Genomic DNA, 27889 nt, shown 5'->3' with positions numbered 1-27889 from the left:
AGATGTGAGGGTTACTGTAAGTGCAAACTTAAAGCGCACTTTGTATCAAATGCTCCAAACTGTGGGCGCGCACACACAAACATACGAGTTATGATATAGCATACAAATTGTAACTGCCCCATTTCTCCCTTTCCTTTTCTCCCCCCAAGCCCTCTCATATACCTCTTGCTCTTTTTCAAATTCATAGTCTTTTTCATTAGTTGTTGTGACACACATATTATCCCGACATACAACCTACTGGTTCTGTATACTGTTATCTGTATGTATGTTTTCAGGGCTAACCATTTGATATTAGAGATCCAGCTGTGTGATCTTCCCTGAGGAGGACTATTTCTCCTGCTCTCAGCAGTTCTTTGTGCAGGGTGGAGGCCTTTTGATCTTTCCTCAGTCCACCATGGATATCTGTTGCTGTTGTCTTTGTTTAGCTCATGTTTAGGCAATTATGTTGGTGAAACTCTGTGAGTGTAATTTCTGACATTCTTGGAGACACAACCCCTCAGCAAACTCCCTGACCCTCTGGCTCTTTTAATCTTTCCACCCCCTCTTTTGCAATTTTTCCAGAATCTTATGAGTTGCTTTGCAGATGTATCCACTGGGACTGGGCTCAGCAACTCTGCATTTGGTTGTGGCTTTCTGTGATGGTCTGTGATGTGTTGCAAAGGGATATTTCCTTGACGAGGTGGGAGGACTACACTTGCCTGTGGGTGTAAGGACAGACATTTAGAATGTATTAGAGATCGTGCTGGTTTAGTAAAGTGGTGCTTGTAGATTCTCCTCCAAGATCCATGACTCTACACTAACCCTCACGGTTATGGTACCATGTTAGTTGCTGTTGTAGCTCATGGTGCCACAGCTAGGTAGACCAGTTGTTGGTTATGAAGTTAGTCATCAGAAAGGGGGAGTATTCAGATCAGTTCCCACTCAGGACCTCTGAGCTCTGTGTCTTGGTGCACATGGTGTCTTCAGCAAGAGGAGCTTACCTTCCATCTCTTGGGGGTAACCGAAGGACAACTGCAATAGGCTGTCTGTTTTGGGAGCCTCTTAGACAGCCCTGGTCAACAACTCAAAACAGGGCTTCTCATGTTTGGTGTGTGGTGTGGGGGTTCCCACTCCATAGAGTGTGGGGAGAGGGAGATTAATCAGGCGGTATTCTAAGTCTTTTGCATGTTCTAAACAATATTTGACACTGTTACTATAAAGAATTATAGTATTGGACAGCTCCAGTGGCATGGGAAGCAGAGGTAGTTCCCTTCAGGGGTCTTTGGCTCCCAGAGGGAGCATCGCCTAGCTGAGAAAATTTTATTTAAACTTTATATGCAAATCTATATTTATCTAGTTATATGCCTCTATCTATCTATCTATCTATCTATCTATCTATCTATCTATCTATCTATCTATCATCTATCCATCCATCCATCCATCCATCCATCCAGACTTATATGTGTTATAGGCTTCCTTTTTAGGTAAATAGCTAATAGTATGATTCCCTATTATTTTTCCAGACATCCTTACTATTATTTTTCCCTCCTCCATCCTCCTTCTATATTTACATCCCTTGCTATTCCTGTACTAGAACTCTCCCTTTCCCTCATTTCCCTAATCAGATCACTTGTACCCTGCTGTTCTCCTCTCTAGGGACGTTGGTCCCCCACATCCCTAACATGGCAGCTGTCCCTTTTTAGTTTCCTAGTTTCTGCAGTCACTCTAGGATGTGTTCTCACATCTGAAGGTTTGGAGCTGGGAGCTTCTGATGAGAGAGAACGCGTGGTGTTCATCTTCCCAGGTCTGGGGCGCCTCACTCAATGTGGTCTTTTCTGGTTCCATCCATTTACAGGGCTAGACCCTGGGGGAGGAGGTGGCCCAAATAAGTCTTCCCAAAACATCCTCACTGTGACAACTACTGTCTACAACCTTTGGGATGCATTTCCCTTTCCCACTTACAGCACTACCTCTTTCTGGAAAGGATAGGTCATTTGAGTTTGTGTGTCCGCCCACCAACCCATCCACCCAACAAAGCTCCAACATAAACAGATACTTCCCACCTCAGGAATCCCAGGAAGTTTGGAGTACTTCTGTATTTATAAGGACAAGTTATGTAGTGTATGTTTATGTTTGACACCTTTAAAAAGTACACTGCCACCATATAGCCTGTGTCCCTCAATGTGGTAAAGGCTTTTATGACTGCTTCCCGTAGAATTTGTAATGATCTGAGCACGTTGAAATGCTTCCGTGAAATGAGCCATTCTTCCTGACTACAGGTCTCAGTGTGCTTTTGGCTTCAAGCTCTTCTTTGTAGCATTGCACTCACAAATGACAGAGTAACACTTTTAAAGCTTCACCGGGGCTGTGAGGATGACTCATTTGGTAAGAGCAGTTGCTGTGCAAGCATTAGGACCTGAGTTAGAATCCTTTGCGCTCACATAAAGAGGTAGGCATGGCCACCTGTGACTGTAACCGCAGCATTGGAAGTTGGCACCAGGAAGACCCTGGGAGCTCCCTGGCCAGCCAAAAGGCAAGCTTCCAGTTCAGTAAGAGACTGTCTTAAAGGGATAAGGTTGAGAGTGATCGAGGGTGACACGGGAAGTCCCCTATGGCCTCTGTACCTGCACATAAATGTGCGTACCTTCCCACATCCCCAGCACCCAAACAGACACCTTTGTCAGAGCCACTGTCTTTTCAGGGTTTATTTTATTTTCATTTATTTTTGTTAAGAAAGTAATTTGCTTTTCAGAATGTATCTTCACATTCTCACCAAAAATGGTTTTATGGTTCTTTTGGCATGTATAGATTTTAAGACATATTTGAAAAGATGTTCTGTGATTGGCACAGAGGGCCTTGTACTCACAGCTAGGCACCAGGAGAACCAGGAAGAGAGTCGTCTCTTCAGAGGGAGGGCCCGGAAGGCTGAGAGTGGGTGTAGTTAATAGCCTGGTGACCTTCCTCCCCAAGTCCCTTACCAAGAGCTTAATTTTCTTAGTCCATCTATAGAACCCATCTTTATGGAAGATGCCGCATGTACTTTGCAAGGAGTCTCGATGTAGTCATGTCTTAAGCTTTATTGTGCACACAGACCAGTTAATTATCACCAGGAAAAATTTCTCACCAAATTGTGCTGTGCTTAAATATGCCTAAAATAAACTTTTCCAGTTCATACACTCGAAGTTTGAACCAACACCTGCTACTGAGTCATGTTGACTAGGATAGTGGATTAAAACACACACACACACACACACACACACACACACACACACACACGCACGCACACACATGCAATGTTCTGTGACATTTTCATGTATGTGTACAATGTATTTTGAATATTGATCATAATTACATCCACTCCCATCTCTTCCCATTCTCCTCGGACCATTTCTTTTTTGTTGTATTTAATGAACAGATAAATCCAGCCAGATGCTGTGATGTGTACACCTGTAACCAAAGATCTTAGGAGGTGGAATCAAGAGGATGAGTTCAAGGCCAGCCTGGGCTCATAACTAAGACTCTGTCTCAAAAACCAAGGACTAGAATATAGTTCTGTGTCAGAGTGCTTGTCTAGAATACCCAAAGCCTTGAGTTTGATCCGTGTTTTAAAAAATAATCTAGAAAATATAAGCTGAGTTTTGGAAAATACCTATTTAAAAAAACATTTCTTTCAGTTGTTGATATTATAATTACATCATTCCCCTTCCCCTTCCTCCCTCTATACCTCTGCTTGCTCTCATTCAAAATAATGGCATTTATCCATTAAATTTTGTTACATACATATATATTCCTAAACACACACACACACACACACACACACACACACACACACACACCCGTGCTCAGTCTGTATACTGTTACTTGGGTTTTTGTTTTGGTGTTTGGTTTTTTTGAGTTAGGGTTTCTCTGTAGCCCTGGCTATTTTGGAACTTGCTCTGTAGACCAGGCTGGCTGGAACTCAGAGATCTGCCTGCCTCTGCCTCCTGAGCACTGGAATTAAAGGCATGCACCACTATTTCTGGCTCGTGTAATGTATGTTTTCAGGGCTCAGGGCTGACTGTTTGGTATAGCACCATCAGTTGACATGCTCCTTTCTGAGGAAGCCTATTTCTCCTGCTCTCAGCATTCCTTAGTTGCCTGTGGTTCTTTGTGTAGGGAAAGTACCTGCATTCCATCTATGCATGTAGTCAAACTTCCACCCCATTGAATTTACTTTGTTATATGCGCCTGAAACAGTTACTCACGGAGAAACACATTTTAGTCTTTTAGTTATTGCTTATGCTATTTAGACCACTTCATCACCATGCTAGTGCACTGCTTTTGATATTAAGTGGAAATCTAGTTTCACCTTCCACTTTGGTAGAGATTGTATATGGCCTGACTGTGAACCCTGCAAGGTGAGGAGCCGCTACTGCCCTGGTGCACAGAGGACCGTAGTGCAATCCAGCTCAACCCTGGTGCACTTGAATTCAGCTTTCAAAGTGCTGTCTTGATATTTGGAGTTTGGCTGGGCTGTGGTGGCGTAGCCTTTAATCCCAGCACTTGGGAGGCAGAGGCAAGCAGACCTCTTGAGTTTGAGTGACAGACGGCAGCCAGGGCTACACAGAGAAACCTGGTCTCAGAGAACAAAACAAAGCAAAAGAGAAGACAAAAGATGACATGGAGCGTGGCGATCCTCCATTTGTCAGGGCTCGAGTTGCATAACGTTTTCGTTTTCTAACAGGAACTGATGAACAGTTCAGTTCACACTAAGCAATCCATGCCAAGACTATTCCGTTATAGTCTTGTTAGTATTATCTTTCATGGGATGTCTTTCCCAGACTCTGGAAGCCACTGGTCTAGCTCATGGGGTTGCTAGAAATAGACTGTCATCTGGGAGCCCACTCCAGGGGGTTCACACGGGGCGTGCTGCATTGAGAACAGGGTTGGGAATCACACTGTGGTTAGGTCCTTGCCTTCCCCCCCCCACCATGATGGTCGTCTCTCAGGATGACTCATGAGACTTGGGACCTGAGAGATTTCTGTTGCTAGAATGTGTATGAAGCATTAGGACATTTAATTTGGGTGACTTTAGACAAAATAAATAAAAATATTCTTCCTTGCCAAGTGTATTCTCTGGGAATTAGTATACTAAATGTCACCATTCAGAGTGCAAAGTGCCCACCTTCCCAGAGCGCCCCAGAGTTGCATTAGTGAGGCTGTGGCCCAAAGCACAGAGCCAGGTGAGAAGTGCGCCCTTGGGAAGACAGGGAGACAGCGATGAGGTCCCTTGTCTGTCCCATTCAGAATTTCCGTATGATCTGTTCAGCTGAAGCTCCTGGGGGCAGAACCAGTTTCCATCCCCTTTGGTGGACCACAGCTGATGGTCAGTGAATGATGGGACTTTGATTTTTTTTTTTTTTTTTTTTTTTTTTTTTGAGACAGGGTTTCTTTGTTTAGCTAGCTTTGTAGACCAGGCTGACCTTGAACTCACAGAGATCCACCTGCCTCTGCTTCCTAAGTCCTGGGATTAAAGGTGTGTGCCACTACCGCCTGGCTAGTGTCTTAGATTTTTAATCAGAAAGCCAGCTTCTAGGTGATATTTTGAGACTGTTTGTATTCTTCCTGCTCCTCCCTCCCTCCCCCCTTCCTCCCTCCCCCTCTCCCTCCCTCCCTCCCTCCCTCCCTTGTCCCCCATCCCCCACCCCCTGTATAGCTTGGGAGTGCTAAGCACATTATTATTCTCCTTTAACATTATCCATTTCAGGACAGTTGTCATTGTGCAAAACCTGAAACTCAGCATCTGTTAAAGTCCATTAAACAAAACAGTCCCCCCTCCTTGCTCTCGGAAACCACCTTTGACTCTCGCCATCCCCTATTACTGGAACCACGGGGCATTGCTCTTTCTGTCTGGCTCATCGCACTGACGACTCGCTGCTGGGACTTATCCAGGCTGTGGCGTGTGTTCCTTCCTTTTTCAGGTGGAATGACATTCCATTGTATGCACATGCCACATTTCATTTGTCCACCTGTCTGTCCTGAGACATCTCTGTGGCCTCTCTTTAAAGAGACAGGCACAGGCAGATGGCATCCTTACTGCAACTGGCAGTAAAGATGGTCAGATGCTGGTGGACTGCACTGCGATCACGTGATCGGGAGCTTTGGTCTCTGTGTTAGAAGAGAGGCAAGAATGGTCCTATGCTTTCTGTGTTATCAGGGCAAAAGCAGACTAAGAGTTTATAGCAGGCTGTGAGACAATTATGCGTTGTGACCATACTTTCCTAATGCTTATGTTGCCCCTCTATGGCTTTTGGAAATATTCCCAATTCTGGGAGAGTCAGTTGAGTGTCTGAAGTGATGCGATTTCCGTATGTGTGGAAACTAATCTGAGATCATATATGTACGTGGGCATGTATATACATCATGTATATGTTATCACACACATAATTTGAATATTTATTTCCGGCTACTTCTTATTTTGCCTCAGGTACATACTGTATGTAACTTACTTCGCCTTTGTGTTGTAGTAAGATAAGAGATCTATCATCTGGACCATTTTGAGTATGTGATTTAACCACATTAAGCACATTTGTACTGTGTGATAACACCATCACCCATCTTCAGGGCGGTGTTTTTATCTTCCCAAATAAAAGCTGTGTCTCTATTGAGCAGTAATTCCAGAGCTTGGTAATTTATAGTCTGCTTTCTGTTTCTATGAATTTACCTATTTAGGTACCTCATATAAGTGGAATGACAAGAATATTTTTTCTTTTTTGGGCTTATGCTTTTTTTTAAGCCCCAAAGCTTTCTGTCTCATTCACATTGTAGCGTGTTGTAGAGTATTACTCCATTGCACATGTCTGCTGCATTTTGACTGTCCGTGGACAGGCTACTGGGTGTTCAGGTTCCTTTCCCACTTTGGCACTTGCAACCAGGACCACCGAGTCTGGTGTCAGTGCTTTTGTGTATATACTTAGGTGGCAAATTACTGGTCATACGTTCAGTGTTTTGAAGGGCTGCCATTCTGTTTTCTTGGGGAGAATAATTTTATTCAAGGGAATGTCTCTTTTCTTTATTTTTTTTAAAGGGGGTGTTGGGAATGGACTCCAGGCCTTGGTGTAGGCTAGGCAAGCACTCCACCACTGATCTACAACCCTAGCCCTCGTGTGTGTGTGTGTGTGTGTGTGTGTGTGTGTGTGTGTGTGTGTGTGTGCGCGCGCGCGCGTACATGCGTGTTTAATATCTCTGTAGCTCTCTTAATTATTGTATTCCTTCCTCCACAATGTTGACACTCAATGTGGGCCACAGAGGACTCTGAGGGCTGGTGATAGGCTTCACGCCATAACACTTGTGTTGTTTCCATTACAGATGCAGGAGCCATGGAGTTGAGCTGTGATGAAGTGCCTCTTTATGTAAGTCCCTAAGCACTGGGCTTTAGGTCCACGTGGCCCTTTCCTAACTTGAAAGCTTGTGACTGAAATGGGGGAGGATGTTTTACTTACTATGGACTGGAGCTCTTTTAAAAACACATGGAGTGTTACTGTCTAAAGCAGGTATTTCTGTATAGCCTTTTAAAATGGCCTGGCTCCTCTCCCCAAAATGTAGAATTTAGTTTTCTTACATTGAGTACTTTTTGAAAAAGCTATATGATTTTCGACTCACTTGGTTTACTTTCATAAGGGATTTTTGGACAGTTTATTTTGTGGTAATTTTCTGATAATAGCAAAACGTTTTTCTTGTGTGCCATGGAGGTATGCTTTTTTTTTTTTTTTTTTTTTTTTTTTTTTTGCAATTTTGGAGGTGTGCCTTGCCGATAATGGTTTTAGCTTTGAACATGAAATGGGGATTTAGAGTACAAGTGTAAGGTGTGTGTGGAAGTTTTCCACATGCCTCCAGCTTATATCTGAGACCAGTTCCCGTACAGTCTAAATCAATTATCTCCTTGCTAACAAAATGGCACCCTGCATCATCTCTGCCTCCTTCTTTCCTCAGAGATGGGCCTTGGCAGAGGTTATGGATATGTGTGTGGGTGAAACTGTGGTTTAGAACAGAATATAAGGAGCCGGAACAAATAAGTCAGAAACCTCAATTAATGAAAATATTAAAGTATTCGTGTGCACCCACACAGTTACTACTCAGCTACACCCCCCCCCCCACATCGTGTCTTGTTTCTCGCTCCCTCCCACACACATTACATAGACCACTGTATTCCCTCCCTGGAAGAAGACACAATAATAAAATAAGTGGATCTCTGAATAATAGAAAACGCTGCCTTCTGAGTTACTCAAGGTCTATAGTTTGCTCTCCAGATTGTGACGTGCAGGTCACTGAATATCCTCTGGGCCCCGCCATAATTAATTAAATAAAAGATGGGTCCAAGGCGAAACTGTGAAAAACTCCCCAGTTCCATTGATGCTGCCCACCTGGACTCTTCCCTGCACTGATTTCACCCTGGTCCACCGCCCCCCAAAACAGACAAATCCCCAAACTCAGTCAGGTCATGCAATCCTAGATTCTTGTACTTGTCATCCTCCTGCCATAGCTACTCTGAACACAGACATACTGGCCAGGACAGAGCAGGAGAAGAATTGATACACTTGTCTGAGGGACAAGATGTTTAAATGACCCAAGTAAGCATTTACATATGAAAATTCGTCTAATTGTTAAAGGTATATTGATCCGAACACAAGAAAATGCCACGCAGTATTAAGAAAATACGTCACAACCTCACCTCAGATAGTTTTTTTATAGGACTATTACTATGTCATCAATCCTAAGGTATAATGTTCTCCCTCCCTTTATTTCTGAAACTATCCTGGCCATCACCCTGTCTTGGAAGGTTCTGTCCGTATGTATCAGTGGGCGTGGTCACAGTGGTTCTTATTGTTGTCATTTCAGTGTATACTGCATGAAATAACTGACTTCAAAATGATTTCACTGTGAACTGGCATTAGCAGACAAAGCTAATCTCTGTGATACATGTTAAAATCTGTGCATAAATTAATTATAGAAGAACTCATTTGATGACTATGTAGTTCTATATAATGAAACATGGCATTCGTAGTGGAATATAAAATGCATATTGTAACTGATGGTATCCTAGATTACATGAAAAGCATTAAATATATTTACTATGGATGACTCTTTGTACACCTATCTATAATTACATATCTATGCTGTGTCCTGCCCTTTTCACTTAATATTTTATGTCAAATCATTGCAGACTGACTTAAGCCGGTGTGGCTACTTGGCCTCTACCAATAAGAACCCAGTAGCATATATTGCAATGGAAACCATTCTTAAACCAAGTCCCAGCAAATGCCCAAAATGCATGGTATAGAACCTGTGCTACCATTTGTTTCTGTATTTTGGGGAGTGTCTCACTGTAACACGATAAATAAAAGACCCAGAGATATTGGGGTTCAAGCTTCAAGCTGAAAATCAGAAAAGCATAGCAGCTTGCCACTACCTCTTACCTCTACCTTAGACTAAAAGGTGATCCTGGCTCCCTCAAACCTCAGACTGGAATCCCAGACTGCTATGCTATCTTCAACATGGCTGGAGAATCCTGAGGCTGAATGATAGCTCTGAGACCCTGTTCCTGTCGTATATAACCCCCTAATGCTGGGATTAAAGGTGTGTGATCCCAGGTGCTGGGATCAAAGGCATGGGCTCTGTTCATCTTCACTCCTGTGTAGGCCAGGGTGGCCTTGAACTAGCAAAGATCATTTACCTCTTAATCCTGAGTCCTGGGATTAAAGGTGTGTACCACCACTGCCTGATCTCTGTAGCTTGTGGCTGACTTTACTTTCCGATTCCTCAGGCAAGCTTTACTAAACCATAAATAATTTATCACCACATTTCCTCACTGGTCTTCTCTCATCATATGTTTGTAAATACAATTATCATAAACATTTACAGGAAAAATTGTATCTGTTTTGGACATATGCAGAGCTTTTGGACATATGCCATTGTTCCCTGCAAAATAAAGCATAGCCACCATTTCCATAGTGTTTGTGTTCAGTGAGATATTAAAAATAATCTAGAGGTGATTGGCAGTACCCAGGAGGATGTGGAGGTAATATACAAATGCTCAAAGGCTATGCCATTTTATGTAAAGTAGTTGAGCATCTGTGGATTTGGGCATCTACAACAGGTCCTGAAACTAGTGCACCTTGGATGTCTTCATGTCTGGTTTCTCCTAGTTCACTATATTTTGGTATATAAACCCTTAATTTGTTTTTAATTCACATGTGTTGTGTTTTGTACACACATTGCACAATTACAATTAGAGTAATCCAAACAAGTTGGAAGCTTGGTGTTTAATCTCATCATGGGTTCTAAGCCTCGCTGATGTGTGCTTTTCCAGGGGTCCATCTGTATCTGTGTTGAATTTGATCACGCGTCCTTTTAGCCTTCATTTCGGGGCTGTAGTGTTGGCCCGTTGACTGTGAGGCACCCTATCTCTTTATGTTGATGCTTTCGTGTTCTTTTGACATTCTCTGTTGTTTTAACTAATTCCCTTGGAAAAAATGACCCTGGTAAAGTTCATAAATTGTGAAGAACTCATAACAGATCAGGATGTTGTCTTAAATGATACAATAGTACTATATAATTTTTATTTTACTAATGCCTGTTTTTTTAAACTAATTCCCTTTTTTACAGGCATTGGTATTTTTAAAATAAAAATAACTTTTAATCACTTCAACAGTCTTTTAAAAAATAAACTAATTCCAGGGGCAAAATTTTGGTGGAAACTATTCCCCGACCTCTACTCACAGTACAGACAAAAGCACCTCACCCAAGTGGTTCTTACAAGGAGTTTCTGATTCCTTTGCCAGGGAGCCGATTTGAATGAGTTCTTGTGATGTCCTTATGGTTAAAACGTCCTGGTGTTTCTATTTTGGTCTCATTATGGAGAACTTTTTCTAAAGATGGTAGAGAATGTTTTTTATAATTCCAGATTATCTGTGGATATAAATACATGCTTGAAATTCTCCATTATTTTGTTTGGATCCATGAAGAAAACTTTCAGTTGTAGTCTAGTCTTTTTAAAACTTTCTTCTTTTGTGTCTTCTACTATTGGGTTTTTTTTTTTTTTGTTTTGTTTTGTTTTGTTTTTTCCTTTCCATATTAGAACAGTATCTAGGGGCTAGATTGTTTTGTCTTTTGGGAGATGGGAGCTGAATTTTGGAAGCATGTTTTCAACTTAATTATGTTTTTGTTGTGTCTAGTTTCTCTCCCCCCCCCTTCTTGCCAGTACAATTTTAGCTTCTTTTATTTTTAGTTTAGTTTAGTCAAATTGTTTTCTTGTTCAACTAGGAATCTATTTCAGAAGGAAATACGGACTTTGGGGCTCGTTTCTGTTTGCTTATCTTTAGGAAGATGGTTTTGCCCTAGCTTGGGATGTCAGCTTGTCCTAAGCTTCTTACCCATGGACTCACTCTATTTTTAAGTGCAGTAAAGCATGATGGTCCCCTGAAGCCCTATTATGAGAAAAGAGAAACAGATCACGGTCAGGTCTGAGGAAAAGTATCATGGCAAGACTGGCAGCCAGGTGAGCATCTCCAATACTGATTTGTGCAGTGTTGGGATGTACACATTGCAAACCCAATTTGCAGACTTGGAGCAGCTTCCCACATCTGTGGGTCCTCAAGCAGCAGGTCTGCAAAGCCAGGCTCTTTGTTCTCTGTTGTAGTCATGCTCGTCTTGAATCATCAGTGGGTATTGTGATATGGTGGGTTTCAAGCTAGCAGAGGTGAGGCTCAGGAATGGGTAAACCTGGAAAGATGTAAATTAGAAGCCAGGCAGCCAATCTACAGTGTTTATTTTCTGTCTGAAGACTCCTTTAACTCTTTAAGTACTAATCTCAATACAGGAAAGAAAATACGGATATCTGCTTTCGAAGTCCAATGTACTCTATTTAATATATTGACTTCCAGTTTTATCCTGCAAAAGATGTAATTTTGTTCTTCTTCATGGCTGAATATTGCTCCATTTTAATGTCTACCACATTTTTAAAATTTACCCATGCTACTTAGAACCTGAGCTGGTAGTTTCTTGGCTATTGTGATACTGTCACACAAACATGGTGGCCAGTCTTTGCTGTATGCTAACTTACCTTCTGGTATTATGTCTAGAGTGTCACTGACGGAGTGTTCAATAGTTCTATTTTTATAGTAGGAGACCAGTAGGAGAAGGGTTGGGAACAATAGAGGAGGATGGGGACAAGAGAGGGAAATGTTGACTGGATATGAAGCAGATACATTCCACACACACATGGAAAATCCATATGACTATTAGACACAGCTTTCCTTTTAGATTCTAAGAAAATTAGTCTCGTTAAGCAAATGGAAAACATTGATGCAATGCACAATTACATAGGCATGGTATTGAGTTATAAATGAGAGGTGGTAGTTCACATTTTAGCCAGCAATTTTTAGATGTACTTAATGTCTAGAATTTTAGCCTCCGTAATTGTGATAATAATGAAATTGGGATTTACTGTCTCATTTTCATTTTTCAAAGCAGTGTGTTAAAAAAAAATTAACCTCACATTTATAAGAACACAAAATTTTATTTCTGCCCTTTCTCTAGCTCTGGCCAACGCATGGAGATTTTTGCAGCATTGTGTGAGTGTTTGCTTGTGGACTCATGGGGTTTGCTCCCTTTCTGACTTATTGTACTGGTGGGCTTTGCTGAGAAGGATGCCATCACTTCTCTCCAGGGCTGCATGTCGTACAGCTGGTTGGAGAGTGGAGTTCTTTCAGTAGCTCATTGTCAGCTGGACCTATTAATCTTCTATTCCTGTTGCATGTTATATTTATGTTAATACTTTATGGACGTTCAGTATCCTACCGAAGGATGCTGGTTGTTGTGGGATCATTCAGTGGGATCATTCAGTTGTAATCTGGTGTTTGCAGACCTGATCAATGCATTAGGTGGCTGAGCTAAATCCTCCCCTATCAGCCTTTCTGGTAGTCTGGATCTTGTAGCTTATGGGTATCATGTATATTATATTTGACTGAGCACACTCCCTGAGGCTTTGCCTTCTGTTGGGGGGTCTGAGGAAAGATCCCAGGTTGTCTGGTTGGATTCTTTGAGTTCCAGGACCATTTCCTAGCTCTGGGAAGATGCTTCCTATTGAGGCAGTAAGTGACTTGGTGGCTTTGTTCTGGCATCACCAGGCAGACATCTCCTTCCGGACTCCCACAGAGGCCCACCAACTGCTGGTTCCTGCTGAAGGAAATCCTGTCCCGAGGCCTGCCCTTTCTCTGTCTGTAGCTCTGCATCTCCCGTGACTAGCCTCTTCTGACCCTTATCACCCCTGACTCCTGATGGCCTTGCCTGACCACATCACGGGGCAGTCTTTGTAAGGACAACTTGGAGGTTTGTGAGCAGTCTCTGTCACTTTGCTGATGAGGAAGTTAAAGCTTCTACATTGAGTGATTTGCTTTACCATGTCGACTGCCATCTTGGCTCTGTGTGTTGCCATTACAGATACTTTGCTAAAAACCATAGGATATGTTTGCTTAGCACTTGTTAGTGAATTTGGGGTTTTTCCACCTTAGTGGTTGATAAATTACAGTGATCGTCCCCATTGCTCAGTCACTAGAACTCCATTTTCTTGGGTACTCAAGGGTGCTGTTTGGGCCATTTCTGTTCTGCTGTCTTCCTTGAACTTCAAAGTATGAAAATCTCAGCATTTCTTGGTCATTAAAATGTTTTTTTTCCCCCCTCAAAGATAGTGGTAACTTGGTAACTATATCCAGACAAACTTTATTTATTTATTTATTTATTTATTTATTTAATTTTGTTAGAAATTTAACTTGAAACAAGCTGTTTTACATGTCAATCCCAGTTCCAGCACCCTCCCATCCTCCCCTGTTTCCCCCCACCAACCTCTACTCCAAACCCTTTCTGCTCCCCAGGGAGGGTGAGGCCTTCCATAGGGACTCTTCAAAGTCTGTCATACCATTTGGAGCAGGCCTAGGCTCTCCCCCATGTGTCTAGGCTGAGAGAGTATCCCTCTAGGTGGGATGGGCTCCCAAAGTCCATTCATATACTAGGGATAAATAATGATCCACTACCAGAGGCCCCATAGACTGCCCAGTCCTCCTAACTAACACCACATTCAGGAAATCTGGGTAGCTCTTATGCTGGATTCCCAACTATTAGACTGGAGTCCATGAGCTCCCCCTTGATCAGGTCAGCTGTTTCTGTGGGTTTCTCCAGTCTAGTCTTGACCCATTTGCTCATCACTCCTCTCTGTCTGCAACTGGATTCTAAGAGTTCGGCTCAGTGTTTAGCTGTGGGTGTCTGCTTCTGCTTCCATCATCTATTAGATGAAGGCTCTAGGGCAGCATATAAGGTAGCCATCTGTAAGGTGTACGGTTTTTCCGCCCGCCGCCGCTGGTCTTGTCCCGCCGCCACGCCGCCAGCCCCAAATAATACACTGAGACTCTGTATTTGTATTTGTATCTGTGTGTTATTTGGCGGGAGAAGACCAGAGGCGGCAGGCGGAAAAACCTTACTCGTTACAGCCATCAATCTCATTATTGGGGAAGGGCATTTAAGGTAGCCTCTCCACTATTGCTTAGATTGTTAGTTGGGGTCTTCCTTGTAGATCTTTGGACATTTCCCTAGTGCCAGATTTCTCTTAAAAATCAATAATGGCTCCCTCTATTATGGTATCTCTTTTCTTGCTCTCCTCTATTCTTTCCCTGTCTCAATCTTCCTGCTTCATCATGCCCACCTCTCCCCTCCTCTTCCTCCTAACTCCCTCTCCCCTCCCCCCATGCTCCCAATTTACTTGGGAGATCTTGTCCATTTCCCCTTCTCCAGGGGACCATGTGTGTCTCTCTTAGGGTCCTCCTTGTTTCCTAGCTTTTCTGGTGGTGTGGATTGTAGGCTGGTGATCCTTTGCTCTATGACTAAAAACCATGTATGAGTGAGTACAAGTCTTGACCTTTGAGATTTCCTTTGCTCACAGAAACCCAGATCCAGTAACTCTCTTCTGATTTCCCAGGAGCACAGATTAATAGAGATCCACTGGCAAACTCTAGCAAAACCTTTGACTTAGAAACCTGAAACTTAGGAACCCCTCCATTAGCTTCATCTCCATACCCATTCTAACATAAACAGGGCTCTGGATACAGTGGCTCTTTCTGGGCCCTCCTCTCCACTGTCCTCACTGGCTTCTGGGGAAAGCCTGAAGGGGAAGTATGTGTGGGCAATGGCATCATTTCAGATGTTTGCAGCTAGAGAGTAGACTCAGAGGGGTCTCTCCTGGAGTCAACTTCTGGGCTACAGGCTCCCTTTGGGGAAGTCTGTTCTCTGCAAATGCGTCTGCGATGCAGTCTGCATCCTGACTTAGTCACAGCCCTTGAGCATCCTTCCACCATTGCCAGCTGTTGGGAGTCTCTGCCCGTGTTGTTTAAGCCAGGCTTGCTGGAGCGGGCCTGCTGTGAGGAGCTCTTGTTCTCAGTTTAACTGAACGTTCCCCACTCTGTTTGGTCTGCTTTTTAAAAAAAATCTCCTTCCCTTTGTATCTGCTTGCTTTGTATGTTGTAAACACAGAGCAAAGAAGACCATGGGGACTATTTTACCTTGTCCGGCCAGCAGCCACCCTGCCCATCCCGGACATGTCTGCAAAGCTTTGGGGTCTATAAAAGCCCAGTGTTCTTAAGCCTGTACCACTTCGCTTCCCTTGCCTCAGTGACCCCTCTCACGACGTTGGGTAATGTGCACCTCTGTGTTTTCAATAATAATTCAAAGTAACGGACTTGATTTTTGTTACATTTGATTGCTTTTTTCCCGTATGTGTGTGCATTCCTGTGTACACACATGGGGGATGGGGCACATGCCATATGCACATATGGAAGTCAGAAGAAAACTTGTGGGAGTCGGCTACCTACTTCCACTATGTGGGTTTCCAAGTTGGAACTCAGGTCATCAGGCTTGATAGCAGGTATCTGTACCTTGTGGACCATCTTCCTGGCCTAGGCATTGGCTTTTACATTTTATTCTTAAATATAAACTCCTTCTAAGGGGATATTTCAGGCCTGAAGATTTAATTCTCCATATTGAGAACCCTGGTAGAAGAACTGAAATGTGATCTGGTCCAAGTGTTTTATTTAGGTGTTCTAGAAAAATCAGCTTTTCTGGAAGGTGCAGTCACAGTGATACACCTTACCCACCACCCTGAGCTCCCAGGTGTGTGGTTTAGAGAAATTGTCTTTAGGATTCCTCTCCAGAACCTCACACAGTCTGGCTTTGGGCCTCTTGTTGGATTGAAGCCGATCTTAGAAAGGTCACAGCGTTTTCTTTTCTTTAAGTTGTTTCTCCCTGTCAAGTGTCCATTTGGCTCCATGCACTGTAACATCAGAGATCGAGAAAAGAGGTCCCAGATCCTTGCCTTCCCCTGGTCTATTTAGGAAATGGGGGAAGGCAGATAAACAAAAGTGAGAATTCCAGGTCTTGATGTGTGTTAGAGCAGCACACGCCTGTGCTAGAGCAGCGTGTTGCTGTGTTGGAGAATGGTGTGTATCCTTGCGTGTGTACACACATGTACACAAAGGTGTGTGACTAGAGTGATCCATGCAATATGTCCTGACAGGGAGGTCAGAAAACAAAAGGGTCCCGCCTGGGAGAGGGCAGGAACTTCCTGTATTAGAAAGGCAGCAAAAGGCTAGTTTGGTGCTTTGTGAGGGAAAAGGCAAGGGGCCAGGCTAGGGGTGGGCGGGGCCAGGTTGGGGTAGGAGGGGCCAGGTCAAGAGTAGCTGGAGTTGTGGAGTAATGCAGTAAGTAAGTGCGAGTGTGGGCACCACGGAGGATTTGTGTGTTCTGATTTATGCTGGAAAGTGACACTTTGGGATCCCTGACCTCCTGCCACTCCCGTGCCAGTGTCCCAGGGCTGTGAGTGAGCTGTGTTTCCTGCTCCAGCTGCCGGCTTTCTCCCGAGTCATCTCTCCTCTCCTAGGCCAGCTCAACTGCTCCTATTCCATTGTGACTCCTTGAATACACCCACTCGTGGCCTTCTTGCCCTGCCCTGTGCTGTGGCCGCCTCTTCTTTTTCCACACAGTCTGTTTGCCATTATCGCTTAGTTATCCATCCTTGACTTAAAACCCAGATGGCGATATTTTTTTAAAGCATTTTTCAAGGTTCTCTAAAGCAGCCCGTTTCCAGCTTCCTGATTTTCATTGCTGAGCGCCAGTCTCCCGAGCATCCCACGCGAAAACCACTTTTTTTTTTTTTTTTTTTTTTTTTTTTTTTTTTTGCGTCTTCTTATGTCCTTGCAGTTGGCACATCCTTAGGGCCTCCTGCTACTGGGACTGCCCCTTTCTGTCCTGACAGTGACTCCAATTCACTTTTGGATTGTTGCTTTGGCCCCTGATGCGTTTCCATTTACTTCGATTTTGTGAGGACTCTATTCTTTCCCCCAGAACACAGGCTCTTGGCCTGTGTTCACCTCTCCTGCTGCGTTCAAAGTCTTTCTCTGTTCTGGTTAGAGAAGTCCTCTCTTAGCCTGTCCCGAGGCTGACTTCCTTCTGTCTCCATTGTCTTGTTCCCAGGGCTTTGCCCAAGTCCCTCCATTTCCCTTCAGTATATCCTAGACTCTTATGGTGTTCAGTGTAGTCTTTCTGTGAATGTTGATGGAAGGGAAGCGAACATGCCCTCTGTCTTCCTAGAAGACCATTTGAGGGATGCTGGTGTCCCTGGGTGGGGGTTCAGTTGGTCCAGTAGCTGCTGATAGTTCAAAATGGCTCTTGATCATATAGGGATGGTAGAAAGCCCGCACACAGAGCTCTAGCCATACTGTGGTTACTCATTTTCTCTCAAATGCTGTCGCTTTCAATCCCAGGACCTCTGTGTGGCTGCTTCCTTTCTGGGCACACCCCTGCTTCCTCTTCTTTTCTGTAGCTAAGTTTATTCCATGAAGGTTTCAGCTAAAATGTCATACCTTCAGTGAAGTCCTCTACACATACTTTATGCTTTACGCGTTGAAGGAGTTGCTGTTACCATCATTTCATTTAATTTCTCATCTACTAAATGTAAAAGCATCCAAACAGCAGAAGTTAAAATGATTTTGTACACAGATTTCCCAGTACTAGGTCAGTGCTCAGCCCTTAAGTAATAAATGGTTCCAATTTAGCCCATCCCATCCATATATAGTGACTGAGGCTGGTCCTGGAGTACTCTTAAGTGTTTTTCAACATTTGCTTATTTATTTATTTTTTGTGTGCTTAAGCCACAGCATGTGTGGAGGCCAGAGGAACTCTGGCTGGAGTCAGTTTTCTCTTTCTGCCTTGTGGGGTCTTGGGAGTGAATTCAGCCTGTGGGAAGCGTCCTCACACCCAGAGCCATTGTGATTCTTGCATCTCTTTCTCTTCCTCCTTCCTACCCTCCCTCCCTTCCTGTCTCTCTCTCCCTCTCTCTCTGGGTTTCCCCAGTAGATAATGTGAGCATCATTGTTTGGGACAAGGACAGTTGTTGTCTTTATTTACTTCTGTATTCTAGGTACAGAGAAAGAGTTGGTCGAGTCAGTCAAGAAAGGGCTGTAACCATAGGCATTGGCAAATCTGATGGTCGGGAGAACCATGTCCCAGAGTTTGAGATGTGACTACATTTCTGGCCACTGTGTGCATACATTTTGTGATGTAGACAGAGCCTTGTTGAGGACTAGAATTCATGAGAGAGGATGCTCTGTTAGAGTAGCAGGTCTGGGAACTCCCCTAACCTAGGACTCAAGGAAGAGTCTTCCTGAGCCATGTCACATGCACTCGAAAGGAGGATTTTTGAAAAGGTGTGTGTGCACACGTGTGTATATGTACACATGTCACATGTATGTAGGCACCTGCAGAGGTCAGAGGGTGTCAGATCCTCTGGGACAGAAGTTTCAGGCAGCTATAAGCATCTCATTGTGGATTCAAGGAAGACCAGAGACATTGAGTGCTGAGCCTTCTTTCAAGTCCCCATGTGCTTCAGATAACAACAGCTTTTAGTGTTCTTCAGAAATATCTCCCAATATTCATAGTTATTTTGATTCACAGCCCTGCAGACTTTGCCCGTTTAGGGTATTGTGTGGTGTCTTACAATACGTTTTCTTGTTAGCTATTTCTCTAGAACCTCAGGTGACTGATCATTGTCAGCGATGCTAAGTGACTTGATGTGACATTGGTGATTCCATTAATTCACTGGATAGATTTTGCATGCCAGGTCCTTAGTGAATTACAGGTGGAGACAGATTATGAGCCTGGACCTCTCGAAGGGCTCTTTCAGAAAAGGAGAATAAAGTTATAAAAACAAGACTAGATAAAAAGTGAGTGTTTATAGCGAGAAATTAGAAATGAGAAAGGCTGGCAAATCCCATAGGTTAAAAAATCCTAATTCAACTGCCTCTTGCCTAGGTATTGACATGCCCTCAGACTTTCCAGAGCCACTCAGCAGGAAGAGGAGTATCTGAGGGGAAGTGCATGGAGAGGAAGCAAACATTACTAATTACAGTTGAAATGTCAACTCCTTCCCTACCCCCACCGCCCCTGCCACCTCAGAGAATAATTTAATTTTTTTCCTGTAATGTAATTCACACCGAACACTGAGCAAATACCAGGTTACAAGCTAATTGCCCACCATCACGTGTTGTCTTCTGATGGCATCTGGTGGCCACCCCCAGCCTTGTGCAGATCAATTGTGATCCTATTCTGGAAGCTGCTTATTGTTGCAGACCAAGAAAAATGACAGTTGTAGATACTTTGCTTCCAAACTCCCCGGGGTTTGGAAATTATGGACCAGATCCCCAAGACTTCATTCCTGCAGTTTGGGATTCTAGGTTTACAGAGGAAAGGAAAATGGGCTGTTCTTTCCTAGAGACTTAACAATTAGGCATTCCATTACTGAGAGTGTTGGTCATGATCACGGTGACAAAGGGCTAGGTAGACACACTGAATTTGCTTCTGTAATAACAGTGAGTTTAGGGGGTGCTTCTCAGAGGAGTTGTATAGTGTTGGCTTCAGTTAACCCGTGAACCTCAGGAAAAATTTCCAAGGAGATGGTGAGGCCGAGGAGGGAGTGTGTGTTGAATGGGCCAGAGGACTGCAGGGAAGCAAGGATCTTAGATGAAATAAGCCATTGGCTCTCCAGCTGTGGAATAATGATGGAATGGGTTGCCTGTACCAGGTTCTGTGATGTGCTATGTGTTCTTAGACTTAATAGGTAGCTACAATTTCTTTTCCAGAGGGGGAGGGGAAGAGGGAGAAGATGTGGGAGCAGAAAAAGAGGTGGTGGAGAATTGGAGAGGGAGATGGAATGGGAGGAGAAGGAGAGAGCGAAGAGGGGTGGGAGGGGGTTGTTGTTGCTCTGTGTAGCTTTGGCGCCTATCCTGGAACTCGCTCCGTAGACCAGGCTGGACTCGAACTAACAGAGACCCACCTGCCTCTGCCTCCTGAGTGCTGGGACTAAAGGCATGCACCACCAACACCCAGCTGGGAAAGGGAGTTTTAAGACTCTCTAAGGCAGGAGGATGTAGGACCAGTTGGATGTGCACACCATGTTAAAGACTGATGCTCTTCTCTGAGAAAGACTTCCATGTCAGTTTGGGATTGAAAGTGCCAGGTCTGTGGGAGCAGCCTGTGGAGGACCCGGTCTCTGTGGGTGACCTGGGTATGGGAAATGCTGAGCAGAGGGTGGGGTGAAATGGACTTTGTGGGTATTCAGTTGAAAGCTAGAATGTGAGTGAAGTTGGAAGGGAAAGTGGGAAGGAGATAGAGGGAGGATTAGAGGAGGAGAAATGGAAATGGATTGTATGAAAATATACATATGAATAATTAATAAAAATTCTTAAGATAAAAAAAGAATGCATTTGAGCATCAGATGTGGTCATTTGTCCTGTAGAATCTGTTATTACTGAAAATGTTTTTCTAAGGTGGGGAAGCGTGGCTTCTTGTATTTTCCTAAGCACAAATAAGAAAAAGTCCACGGAGAGTAAAATGAGGTGATTACTGAAGAATTCATTTTCAGCAGCGATGTTTATCAGATGATGTAATAAGCTTGCGTCGTTTAAGGCATCAACTAATTTACATATACTCGAATACTCCTAAATTAGATTAAGGAAATGTGTGAGTCAAGCAGGATTCATAGACTTGTACCAACTAATACTCAACCGTAATGTACATGAAAGGGATGGTACATATTTTGCTAAGTAACTGAAAATGTTTTGCATAAATTGGAATGACTAGCCTGAGGGTGGGTGGCATAAACACTGGTTGATACGACTTCTTGGTGGGAAGTTCAAAATCATCTTTGATACCTTGAAGCTGTCTCTTTTCCTCTTAACCTGTGACTTCAGGGCTCTTTACCTCCTTGCTTGCAGTTTTCATTAGACAATAAAGGTGTCATAGAGAAGTGACTTATGCTTAAAAGCACTGCATATCAGGAAGGTGTTTTGTTTCACAAAACCAAATAGTGAGCATGAAATAATCTACAGACTTACGCGTTTGAGTGCAGGTGTATGGACTAGATATGTTTCCATTCAATATTGAATTGTGAACACAGATGGGAGATGATTACACAGGCTCTCCTGGAGATGATACTGTCACAACCCTCACTGGAGAGAGGGGAAGACAGTAGATAAAGCTGGTGGTCAGGGGCTGAGGCATGGCAGGTGGTCAGTGAGTCTCTCTGTTTCCAGTGGAAGTTGAAGTGAGCAGGCGTGGGAAATCATCACTGAATTACATGTGGTCCTGTGTTAATGAATGGCAATGTGGGAATGAGTTTTGAAAACTTTTGATGGAGGACAGTTGCCACTCTTTCATCAATGAGTGGATAAACTATGATATATTTATGTATCTCCCTACTTTTCTCCCACCATTCATAACTGCCAGCCGTCACTGATCTCTTCTTCATGTCTGTAATTTTCTCATTCTAGAATTTGTTTTGAGTCAGTATTTCCATGGCTGGTCTGGAAGCTCACAGTGTGTTTCAGACTGGCTTCAGACTCACAGAGATCTGCCTCTGCTTCCCAAGTGCTGAGATTAAAGGTGCAAGCCACCCTACCCTGCTTGAGAACTTTATATAGGTGGCATCATACAACATGTGATCTTTTGAGACTTCCTTTTCATCTATCATGATGCTCAGGAGAGGTAGCCAGTGTGCCTCAGGCACCCACACCCCACTCTTTTTTGCTAAGCAAAAACTAAGAATGAGTTTGTATCATCCTGTGACCCCCTCAGGACATTTGGTTGCTTGCAGGTTTGGGCTATTATACATAAAGCTGCAGTGGTCGGTTTTATATTAACTTTTGCTCAGTCGAAACCTGTAACTGTAACGTATATCTGCAGGAGTATGTTTGGTCGTGTGACTGAATGCTTTCTCACTAAAGGCATGGCCAGCTATTTTCCTGGGGGGGGCATGTGTTTTAGCATTTTGCTTATTATCAGCAGTGTGCATTTGAGATATTCTAGTTCTTTGTATCCTTGTGAGGATAGAGCTCATTATAGTCTTAAAAACAAAATACCAAACCTCAAACCTTTTGCTTTGTTATTCTGATGGATCTTCCATAGTCAAACAGGATTTTAGCCATTTGTGTTATGTGTGAGATGTATGCATGTGTACATGTTTGTGTGTGTGCATGGGCATGTATATGTATGTATGTGTAGAGGAGGCCAGAGGCTGACATTGGTGTTGCCTTCTGTCACATTTCATTAAATTTTTTGAGACAGAGTCTCCTTCTCTTTCTGAATCTGGGGCTTGCTCTTTCTAGATTTAACTGCCAGCTACCTCCCAGAATCTCTCTGTTGCCTCCTGTGTATACCTATAATCCTCTCTCTGGGGTTATAGATATACCTCTGTTTTCTATATGGGTGCTAGGAGTCTGAACTTGGGTCCTTATTCTTGTGTGCCCAACACTGTACCAACTGAGCCATCTGCACGGGCCCCATTTGAGCCCATGTGAGCATAGTTTAGTGGCCTTAAGTGTATTCACATGGTTGCGCATCCCTTCCTCCCATCCATCTCTGAGACTTTTTCCTCTTCTCCATCTGGAACTCCTCATTTGTTAAGCACCAAAAGCATTTGTAAGTCCCCCACAGCCCATGGAAGTGACCATTCTACTTTTTAATCCCTACGTACTCAGTTACTGTAAAGCCACTGGTGTATGAAGATTTGTTCCAGTCCTTGCTTTCAGTGTTTTGAGCAGATACCTAGAAGTTGAATTGCTCATTCACGTGGCAACTCAAGGCTCAGCTGTTTGAAGACTCTCCAGATTGTTTCCCGCAGCAGCTGTGTGGGTTCACGCTCCACCGGCAGCACACAGGAACCCTATTTTCTCTATGTCCCACCAACACCAATTTTAGCTTATATTTTGTTCTGAATGAAGACATCCTGATGGGTGGGAAGCCGTGTGGTGTGGATTTCCATGACGGTGTTGCAGATGGGCACCCTTAGCACAGGGCATTCTCACATTCTCCTCAGAGCTTTGTACACCGATCTTGGCCGGAAGGCAGGGATGCAGTTCTCAGCCTCCTCACATCATGAGCTGAGTTTGCACTCACTCAGGGTGATGTTAGTGTTACATAGTTATTCCTGTGACATCATGGAGTCTTTTTACATCACTTTGCAGATTTAGATAATGATTTGAGACACCAGATTTATATGGTGAGTTCAGTCAGCTCCATGTACTCTGGGCCAGTTTGGATGGGGCACCCTGTTCTTCAGGTGGAATCTACTGTGTTATCTGTATGTACATCACATTTGAATGCATCTGGGGAGCTGGTGTACAGAGGGAGGGGCTTTACAGAGCTGATGGTTGTTGTAAGCTCAGTCACTTCATAGAAAACATCTCAGGGGAAGCCTGGACAGGCAGGGCACGCGACTGTTCATTCTATGGCTAAGTTTGTGGCATTTAATCAACTTGCCTGATGAAGAGAAAACCAGATTTTACACTGCCTTGTAAATCTAACGCAGAGGTTCTTTTTTATTTTATTTGTTTGTTTACTTATTTACTTTCCAGATTCAGAATCCTCTCATCCTCTCCTTAGGATCTGTCTTAGATACCTAGAGAAGAACCTTGGAGTCGGCCTTTGTGACAATAGAAAATCCAGCAGTCTCCTGTGGAAGTAGATGCAGCCCCCAGATCCAGGAGCCTCCAGCCCAAGGAGTCCCTGTGGAGGGGAGGGGAGAGGAGGGGAAGGGAGGGGAGGTGACTGCAGGGGACACTAATTTAATCCGTGTCCATAGTGTCATCTGCCACTTTCAAGTCACCAGCTGCTTTTCCTTATAATATTTAGTTCAGGAATTTCAAAGTCTTTAGACTTTTGTCGCCCTCCCCCCAGAAGTCAGTGCACAAGTCTCTCCCTCTCTCCTTCTTCCTCGTTCTCTGGGAGATGACTACTGACCATTTATAGAGGACATTACACCCCCACCATCTTCAACTTTTGCTGAGTTACTTTCTACAAATGACAAAACCATGCTACAGTGTGAATGTATGAGGTGTAACTGCAGGTGGGGGCCTGGAGAATCCATCCAAGAGATAGAGTTTGCTGAGGCTGGAAGGTTGAAGAAGACTGTGTTACTCCTAGAGTAGATAAACAAATGCTCCTACATGGTTCTTATGATGATAAAGGCTTGGAGGACCTACTTACTGGCCAGTGAATCTTCTGGAGCTACCCAAAGGATGACTGTAATAAACAAACAAACATATTTATTTATTTTTGTGTGCACAATATTCTGCTTCTAACCATGTAGTTCCCAGGGATTGAACTCAGGTTGTAAGACTTGGCAGCAAGCCTCTGTACCTGCTGAGCTTTTGCTGGCCCAAATTAAAGGCTTTTAAAATGAAAAACCTGGCTCTGAACAGACCTAGTGACTCTGATGAGAAAGTTGAGATGTATCATGGTATGATAACAGATTTCAAATCTGGAAAGAAAGCTAGTCACCATGCAGGCCTACTGAGAAGAGCAGCTCTTGACAGCTGTGTGTGGTGGTGCTTAGGTGTAATCCCAGCTAGTAAAATACAGGGGGAGGGCACTGTCCTTGGGGGTCTCTAAAAAGCCTTCTTTCACCTCGCCTGTGGCTGCTAATCTCTTTGGTTGGGAGTTTGTGATTGGCTGGTGCTTCAGAGAGCAATGCAGGCTCACTGGGGTGAAGCTCTGGCATAGCCCACTCTCCAGCATGGTGTAGGCACTATTGCTTGTCAGTGTTTCGTGGGGGCAAGGGAGACGAGACAGGAAGTTCATACACAATTTGAGGAGGATAGACAGGACATTTTTATGGATGTGTTGGAGGATTTAAATGTCTAGGAACTGAAGTAGTAGGCATTTTTGCACTATGGTGTTTTGTGGCCTGTGACCTCTTTCTAATAGCTCTCAGTCCCATGGATTGCCTTGTGTCCGGTAAAGCATTTAAGACAGAGATGGAAGGAAGCAGCAATCCCACCGATTAGGGGATGGAAAATTAGTATGCTGGGCAGAGGGGATGCTGGCTGCCACCCTGTTTTCAACAGAAAGATAAGAAAACAGCCAAGTGCCCATCAATAGATACGTAGATTTAAAAATGTGTTATAGAAAGCCATTCAGCCTTAAAAAACAATCAAGCAAGCAAAACAAACAACCACCACCACCACCACAACAACAGAAAAACCCAGAAGTTCTGCCATTTGCAACAACTCTGGACTCAGGACATTATGCTAAGTGACACAAACCAGGCAGAGAGGAACACTATAAGGTTTCATGGCCTTGTGATGTCTCAAAGTCAAACTCACAGAAGTAGGGAGCCAGAAGGTGGTTCCTGGAGGCGAGGGGAGGAGTGAGTGGGTGGGAAGGTAACCGAGGCCTCGGATGAGAATCACATTCAGGAAGATAACATTTAGTCTTAGCTTTGCAGCTTTCACAGACGGTCTAGATCCGACAAAACGTCTGGATCCCCTCTCACGTTTTTACCAGGGAGTCCAGAACTGATTATGAAGGGGAGTCCAGATGCCGTGCAGCAGCCCCGCCCCTATAGTTTCCCTTCCCTCCTCTCTGCCACTCTCTCCTCTCTTGATGCGCTGGCCTGCTACCAGCAAATAGGATTTTCTGGGCATGCTCGTACGGGAGGTGTGGGTGGGATCCTTGACTTGAGTGAACAGGGGGGTGTGCCCTGTGAGGACCTCAAATCCTGGGGTTCATTCCTTCTCCTCTATGCAAACTGGTGCCTGAGTTAGGATCCTGACCTGGTCTCTTGAAGCCCTGTTTCATGAGATCTGACATTCCCTGTTGGCCTGGGGCCTCTGCTGGGGATGTCTGGATTTCCCTGTTGCGCCTCCTAGGGCAACAATCATGCTTCAGTCTCTATGTGCCCTTGGCTGGAGCTGGACTTTGCAGGTGATAGCCCTCTGGGGTCTTGCCCTTCCTGCTCGGACTCATCTTTCTATGACCAGACCAGAGTGGAGAGGCAGCAGATGGAGAAGTCTGGGATGTGGAGGGTGCTTTTGCCCTGTGGTGATAGTGCTGGTGTACATCCGTCAACTGTGTAAAGAAACAGTGGTAGGAGATTAGCAGGTGACTGTGGTCCGGCCACTTCAGGTTTTGGTGAGGATATTAGTTCCGCCTCTATCCAGGAAGTGGCATTTGTAGTTAGTGTGGAATAGGAGGCTGGACCTTGGGCTTCATGGGGAGTTCTATCAGATAAGACCTCAAAGAACCTTTAGAACTGACTCTGAGCAGAAATAGGGGAATTCCCATGGCATATAGAAGCTTTGTCATATGTTTGCTCAGCCGAGTCATACGTTCACCTCAGTTTAGCCATCTCTTACTAGAATGGTGAAGCAAGCTCATGGATTTTATAATTTCTTATTTGAAAAATGATAGCTTTTTTTTTTTTTTTTTTAATTGAGATGGGATTTTGCTGCCTTGGACAGTTTATGCTACAGACCCCTGGTAGTTCAAACTAGCCTCCTGCCTCAGTGTCACAAGTGGCTGGGAATACACACACACACACACACACACACACACACACACACACACACACACACACACACTCCATGTCTCCATGTGTCTGGTCATATAAAGTTGGTTTTGACATATAACGTATTTTACTCTCTTTGGAGAATAACTTTCCCCAACCCTGCCCCAATCATTAATACCACTTTAATTGAATAATAAAATAAGCAAAAGCAAAAAGGTCCCCCCTCCCTTTCTGGAAAGAAAAACAATCTGCATATCTTTGGGAACTAGCAGTTGGTGATATATGGTCTAGCCATGGGTAGGACTGTTTCCCTGACTCCAGCCCAACACCTAAGAGTCCATCCTGGTATATATTCTTTGTTTAAAGTTTTTTTTTCTCTGACAGTGAAACTCTTGGCTGTCATTAGCTACAGTGTATTTAATTATTTTCCCCAAGGGTTTGCTTGTTAAGTAGTTTGCAGTATGGCTGACCTGGACCCCTGCAAGAATGTAAACTTCTATTGGAGTGCAATGCACATCCAGCTCTTCTTTTCTTCCCAGTCAGAATACAGCAAGCAGCGGCTGAGCTCTGCTCCCTTCTTCCCTTCTTTCCAAGTGGTCATGTCATACAGCTGGCTTCGGTGCCACCGTCTGACTCCACCCGGGGTTCTCCCACCGTCCTGGATGGTTGCATTTTAATGATATACACTAAAATAAACTTTCTGGGTTGTAGAGTTCTGTAGGCCTTGGCAAAAGCAATCACACACTGAGCGGTCCCATCTGTTCCCTGGTTTTCTTGTACCAGTCTGTTGCAGTTAAACTCTCTTCCTGTCTCCAGTGCCCAAGAAGTGCTGTTCTGTTCTTCTCTTTTCTGTCTTTTTTTTTTTTTTTTTTTTTTTTTTTTTTTGGTTTTCAAGACGGGGATTTATTCATGTAGCTCTGGCTTTCCAGGAACTCACTCTGTAGACCAGGCTGGCCATGAAATCAGAGACCCACCTGCCCCTGTCTGTCT

At 44.0% G+C, this 27889-nt stretch overlaps 1 protein-coding gene across 2 annotated transcripts in view; it reads left to right on the top strand.

Annotated features, from left to right (window-relative positions):
* The window catches only part of Arhgef28 (Rho guanine nucleotide exchange factor 28), a 286411-nt gene that overhangs the window by 51817 nt on the left and 206705 nt on the right, over positions 1–27889 (top strand). For both annotated transcript variants that reach the window (XM_051183017.1, XM_051183018.1), the window contains exon 2: positions 7327–7370. In XM_051183017.1, coding sequence (XP_051038974.1) covers positions 7327–7370 — 44 coding nt within the window. The remainder of the gene's footprint in view (positions 1–7326; positions 7371–27889) is intronic.

Source organism: Phodopus roborovskii, unplaced genomic scaffold, assembly GCF_943737965.1.
Source record: "Phodopus roborovskii unplaced genomic scaffold, PHOROB, whole genome shotgun sequence".
Lineage (NCBI taxonomy): Eukaryota > Metazoa > Chordata > Mammalia > Rodentia > Cricetidae > Phodopus > Phodopus roborovskii.
The sequence above is the reverse complement of the archived record's forward strand: the minus strand, read 5'-3'. Positions and strand labels throughout refer to the sequence as shown.